The sequence below is a fragment of the Priapulus caudatus genome, unplaced genomic scaffold, assembly GCF_000485595.1.
Source record: "Priapulus caudatus unplaced genomic scaffold, Priapulus_caudatus-5.0.1 Scaffold197, whole genome shotgun sequence".
Classification (NCBI taxonomy): Eukaryota; Metazoa; Priapulida; class Priapulimorpha; order Priapulimorphida; family Priapulidae; genus Priapulus; species Priapulus caudatus.
Genome location: NW_014577258.1, coordinates 866,895 through 873,545, shown reverse-complemented (window position 1 = coordinate 873,545; position 6,651 = coordinate 866,895). Strand labels below are relative to the sequence as shown.

The 6,651-nt window shown below is 49.9% G+C and overlaps 1 protein-coding gene across 1 annotated transcript in view; it reads left to right on the top strand.

The window, feature by feature from the left end:
* The window catches only part of LOC106807138, a 45,991-nt gene extending 40,200 nt beyond the window's left edge, over positions 1-5,791 (top strand). The window contains exon 7 of the mRNA XM_014809400.1: positions 5,489-5,791. Within this exon, the coding sequence (XP_014664886.1) occupies positions 5,489-5,791 (303 nt within the window). The remainder of the gene's footprint in view (positions 1-5,488) is intronic.
* Positions 5,792-6,651: the final 860 nt, after the last annotated feature.

The window sequence follows — 6,651 nt, the reverse complement described above, 5'->3', positions numbered from 1 at the left end:
CTGCTGCTGCTGCTACTGTTTCTGCTGCTGCTGCTGCTGCTGTTGCTGTTGCTACTGTTTCTTCTGCTGCGTAGTGTTTACTGCTGGTTACATGTTATTCATGTATACAGTTTATCGCAGTTTATGTTGGCGTCACTTTTAGCACGATTACAGAGTTTTTCACTGTAAAGCCTGTGTGTTGAGTATGTGGCCTGATCGCGGGTGCTTTTTTTCGCTGTGCGTGCGTGTGTGCGTGTGTGTGTGCGTGCGTGCGTGCGTATGTGTGTGCGTGATCGCGTGTATGTGGTTGCGTTAGGTCACGGCATAACCCGCCCTTTACTATCACTGCCCTGTTTACCTCTCTGTAGTGTTGTTACTGTACTACATATCTCCTCTAGTGGTTTCTAGTGACACTATTGTTTATTGTCGCCTTCGCTCGTGCGTGCGTGCGCGTGCGTGCGTGCGTGCGCGTGCGTGCGTGCGTGTGTGCGTTCGTGTGGATAGCGTTTATACAAGCAAGCGAACTAAACCAAACACTGCAAACAGTTGCTTTTTGACAGGGGGTGGGTGTGGTTGTTGCAGTGTCTATCGTGTGGGCTCGGTACTGATGTTGTTTATTATGTATAGGGACAGCCAGCGTTCACACCCTGTACTTGCATCATCATATCACATATATGACATCATATCATGTTACACAAACCCTAGCGCTGTGTGTGTGCGTGCGTGCGTGAGTGCGTGCGTGCTTGTGCGTCTGAGCGTACGTGTGTGATGAGTAAGTTGACATAATTCCTTTTCCCTACAGCACGCACACACACACGCTCACGCACTCACACGCACGCGCACGCACGCGCACACACTCACACGCACGCGCACGCACGCACACACACCGCGCGACGCGGGTGTTTGCAGTACGTATAAGGTGTAGATGCGCTGGTGTGTCGGTGTTTCTCTTTGCAGTATTATCGATTTTTTAGAAGCTATCGCCGCCACGCTAGACTCCCGCTCTTGTACAGATAGATCCCTCCTACAGAGTGCCGTATAGGTGTGAATGTGGTCACGTCGCATCGATAGCAATTCAATGTAATCGATATAATCGAACTTCGCCGATACGATTAATGCGAGTTTTGCAGACGAACTTTCTCATCGAATCGTTGTTCTATGATCAATCGTGTTATTATCGATAATCTATATTCAATCTATCGTGCGATTTTTCGGCTTTTTGGTGGTTATCTGCAGCGTGGTGTTCACGCGCGATATCATAGAATGTGTGCATATCAAGTCGCGGTTTGATCTATGTTAAGAACGAGCAAGGTATGCGCTCTCGTTAGCTGTATTGCTTTCCATCTGTGCTGGTCTGTCATGATGTAGTTCTAACAACGGTGTCATAGCATAATATAACTTGTGAATTTTCGCTTGCTCAGACATACACATTGACACGCTCGCGTACATGCGCACGCAGACACGTGCGCGCACTCACACGCATGCGCGCGTGCGCACACGCAGGCACGCACACGCGCGCGTGTGATATTATTCCCATTTTCTGTATCATCTTCGTTGTACGTTGTAATTCTAACGTGTCGTCTGCCGTGCTCTCAGAGACCATGGTCCTGCTCACAGTCCTGTTATATAGAAGTGTATACACTACGTACGTTATCGTGGCAGTATCGCGTATTGGCATGCGAACGTAGATGAGTTGTTTCGTATTGCAGGCACGTAATATACGTAGAAGTGTTATACGTATAAGTGTTATACGTATAGGACGGTATATAGTGCGTGTACCGTCTTGTTTTAGTGCAATAAACATGATCGTTTATAATAATTCTAGAATAATCTTTGCGTTGCGCCTATATACATGTTTTCAGGCGGTAGATGGGAAACTGCGAATGGCATACAGGTGCGAGTAGGTGTGAGAGAGAGAGAGAGAGAGAGACGTGGTGGCAATAGAGAACGCAAACACGCCCGCAGCTATTGCCCTGGATATGTATACACGCAGCGGATTCCGTTCACCGTGGAAATTGGTCATTTTAAGCAACTGTTTGCGTAAGACGCAAGACCAATTATTTATTGACCGATACAAGTGTGAGAGTGTGTCCCGTACGCGCGTGCGTTTTAATCATTTAAACGTTCAATTGATCGATTGATTGTTTAATTGAACAGTCGTTTAATCATTCAAACGTTCAATTGAGCAATAAAATAACGAATTGCCAAATTGAATCGCCAATTGACAAATCAAAGGCACGAATAGGCGTCTTGAATCATGGAATGGACAATTGAGCAATTGCCGAGGCTCGTCAATCGACAAATCAAACGTATACCTACTGCACATGCGCACAGAGGCATGACGGAATGTGCGGTAGCGCGTACGTTGCTAGGAACGCAATCGGCCGGCGTTTCTCAGCTAAGTGCGTGTACCCGCGTGTACGTGCGTGTACCCGCGTGTACGTGCGTGTACGTGTGTGTACCCGCGTGCACGTGCGTGTACCGGCGTGTACGTGCGTGTACCCGCGTGGTGTACGGGCGTGTATCTGCGTGTAGGTGCGTGTACCCGCGTGTATGTGCGTGTACGTGCGTGTACGTGCGTGTACCGCGTGTACGTGCGTGTATCTCCGTGTACCTGCGTGTACCTGCGTGTATCTGCAGGTGTGTGTGTCTGGTGGTAAGAGGGACTCGCGAGGTGTGCGGGCGGGGCGAGAAGGAGCGACGGAGAAAACCGCAGACCAGTGGCTGCATGGTTTATTTACATTCGCGCCAGTCGATCCCGATGGGACGTTTAAGTGAGCAGTAATAGCAGCAGCAGCAGCAGCAGCAGCAGCAACAGCAGTAACATCAGCAGCAGTAGTAACAGCATCAGCAGCATCAGCAGTAGCACCAGCGGCATTAGCAGTAGCAGCAGTAGCAGCAGCAGCAACAACAACAACAGCAGCAACACTAGTAGTAGTAGTTGTAGCGGCGGCAGCAACAGCAGTAGCAGCAGCAGTAACAGCAGCAGCATGCAGCAGCAGCAGTAACAGTAGTAGCAGCAGTAGCAGTAGCAGCAGCAGTAACAGTTGCAGCAGCAACAGTAGCTTGGCATGAGAACACATGCATGAGCCGGATCCATAGCGTGTGTGGGGCAATGTTGAAGCCACCGTTTTTGCACTTTACATGCAATACATCAACGCCGATTACATCAGCGAGTGTAATTAATATCTGTCGTCGATTCTGTCGGACCATTATCCCCCCCCCCAGCAACCTCCTGTTATGCCCCCGTTATTCCCTTACTATCCCCCTCCCGTTATTCCCTTACTATCCCCCTCCCGTTATTCCCTTACTACGCACTACTGCCCTTCTCCCTGCCCCCGTGCTACGCCGCTGTCACGCCCGCGGGCCGAGCCCCAGCGTGACAGACGCACACCGCCGTACGAAACACAATAGTCGAACTATAACGTATTGTCGCGAATTTCAGATTTGGAATTCAATTTGATATCGGTCGACGGACGGGTGCCCGCCCGACGTGCCATGCGGAATCTAGATTAGCCAGTGGGTGGCTGCGGTGCGGCGACTGTATCGCTGTGTCGCTATAATGCACGGTACAGACGTCTATGCGAATACACGGGTACGTCGCCGTCACATACACAGCGTATATACACCGGTGTGAGGTGTAATACATCGGACACGCACAATGTAGGCACGCACGCGCGCACACACGCACACACACACACACGCGCGCGCGCGCACACACACACGAGCGCACGCACGCACGCACACGCGCACGCGCACGCACACGCACACACACACACAATGTAATAAGTAGAGACAGAATCAGAGGATGTTTGGATCGGTAGCGTCGATGAATCACGTATACGCGTCTACGCAGCGAAGGACGGACGAGAGCGGAAAGCAGCACAAAAAAGAAGATCGGATAAATTTTACACATACAGACGCCTTTCTTACTTAGTTAGTTACTTAGTTGGTTAGTTAGTTATTTCTATTTCTATTAGTCACTCAGTTATTTCTATTCTGCCTCTCTCTCTCTCTCTCTCTCTCTCTCTCTTTCTCTCTCTTACACGCTCTCTCTCGCGCGCTCTCTCCCCCTCTCACTGACGACTTACGCTAGGTCTATTACTCTCTCCCCTTTCCCTTATATTTACTCTCTCCCCTCTCTCTCACTTTCTTTCTCTATCTCGATATATCCATCTCTCTCTCCCTCTTCCCCTCTCTACGTATCCATCGCTAGCTAGCTCTATTACCTTCTTCCCCCCGCGCTCACACATTTACTTTTCTCCCTCCCCCTCTCTCTCCGTCGCTTTCTCCGTTCATTAGTTTAGACTGCTCACTGTGGTTCGCTCCTCGTCATGTTACATACATACACTGCTTGTGTAGTGGGCGCCGTCGCATCAGTGCGGGAAGCACCTATAGTGTAGCCGTGTTTACAAGCTACTCGCGACCGCCTGCGTCTCACGTTACGAACTAATCGAGCAATGACGAGCGCACGCAGCAGCGTCTGCGTCCGCACGCACGTGGTTAATTACAGCATGTTCATGAGTTATGCCCCGCCGCCTTCTTAATTAATGGCCATCTCGCGTGCATCTGAAGGTGCCGCGACAGACAGCGAGAGAGTGAGTGCGAGTTATATAAGTAAATAAGGAGAGAGGGGGAGGCCGAGAGAGAAAGAGGGGGGAGGTAAAACGCACCTGCGTCTCTCTCTTGGTACCCGAGATAATCGTTTGCGTTCGTGCGTTCGTGCGTGCGTGAGTGCTAGCGTGCGTGAGTGCTAGCGTGGTTGCGTGCGTGAGTGCGTGCGTGAGTGAGAGCGTGCGAGCGTGCGTGCGTGCGTGCGCGAGTGCGTGCGTGCGTGCGCGAGTGCGTGCGTGCGTGCGCGAGTGCGTGCGTGCGTGAGTGAGTGCGTGCATGTGCTAGTGAGTGCGATCGTGCGTGTGTGAGTGAGTGCGAGCGTGTGTGTGCGAGTGAGTGCGATCGTGCGTGTGTGAGTGAGTGCGAGTGTGCGTGCGTGCGTGCGAGCGAGCGAGCGAGCGTGCGGGGGGTCGTATATTGTTTATAATAGCTGTGACGTGGCGATGTTATGAGCCCAGACACAGTGATGCTGCACGACTGAACTATTATTACAAGGTTAACTAAATCCATCGTCCGGCGTGTCATCTCTGCTGTCACTCCCGCTGTCATTCCTGCTGTCACCCCCGCTGTCATCCTTGCTATTATTCCTGCTATCACGCTTCCTGTCACGCCTAGTAGTAGGGCGGTTTACATAGGATATTTAAACCTATTGTGCATTTTTTAACAAAAGCACCAATTTTGGCAAAGAGGTAGACCAATATATTATGAACAAATTTTAATGTGGAGCCATCGCCCAACTGCCACCTGGCGGCCGTGGCGGCCATTTTCCAAAATGGCCGCCAGCAGACACCCAAAAGACACAGAAGTTAGATGAAGTTAGATAAAGTCCTTCGGCACGGGCAAGGCTTTTCGGTTTTTGGCAGCCTATGAGATAGCACGGGCTCTGGGCCCTGAGAAAGCACAGGCACTACTGGTGTTTTATGCTTTGACGGGCTGCGACACGGTCTCCTGCTTCGCCGGACATGGCAAGAGGACAGCATGGGCAGTGTGGACAGCTCTACCTCAGCTGACCCAGACACTCACTGACCTCTCCACTGCACCAGATCATATTGATGAAGATGCCATGCACACAATCGAGAGGTTCGTCATCCTGCTTTACGACAGAACAAGCACCGCAACCGATATCGACAAGGCACGCCGCAAACTGTTTGCAAAAAAGAGCAATGTCCAGCTGATCCCACCGAAAGGGCAGCCCTGAGGCAGCACGTCCGACGAGCAATATACCAAGGCGGACATGTCTGGGGTCAGGCCCTGGTTCCTGCACCAACATTGCCATCACCAATCGACTGGGGTTGGATCAAGACCAGCAACATGTACGAACCTCTTTGGACAACGCTTCCCGAGGCATCCAAGGTCTGCCGGGAGCTTATCTCCTGCAAATGCCAGAAGGGCTGCATCAAGAGGTGTGAGTGAAGAAGGCCAGTCTGGAATGCACACCACTGTGTGCTTGCGACGGGGAGTGCTCTCAGAACTGAACTCGCAAACTTAAGATGAAGATTCTGAACTGTTCCAGACAGTACACAGGTACTGTAAAACAGTGAACTTATCTGCATATTGCATTTAGCAGATTATGTGTTAATTAACATGATAATTAAATGTAGTAGTGTCCCTTGACCACAGAAGTATAACATTTGACTTGTCCAGGATTGATCTGATGGGAGCAAGCCACCATAATTATCACTATCTGGTTCTGTTATTGTTGTTGTATTATCGATGTAATTAGCCTAATTGTGTTAATAATTTTGTTAATTGGCATCTTAATTGGCGTGGGCAGTATCCATGAATAGCTATTGACAGACAGAGGAAGAAGGTCAGATAACATTTCCACAACTTAAATGAATCTAGCCTATTCACAAGGAATGTCAGCATTTGATGCCTGATCATGGGTTTCCTTGTCGCCATTTCATTTGCAATTAGCCTAAATATGTTAATTAATATCATCAGCATCTTCCAAAATGTGACTAAGAGATATCTGGCATGTCTTGATTCAAAACATTCAATAAACATTCACTGAACCTTCAGCAGCAAACTTTATCCAACTTCTGTGTGTTTTTTGGG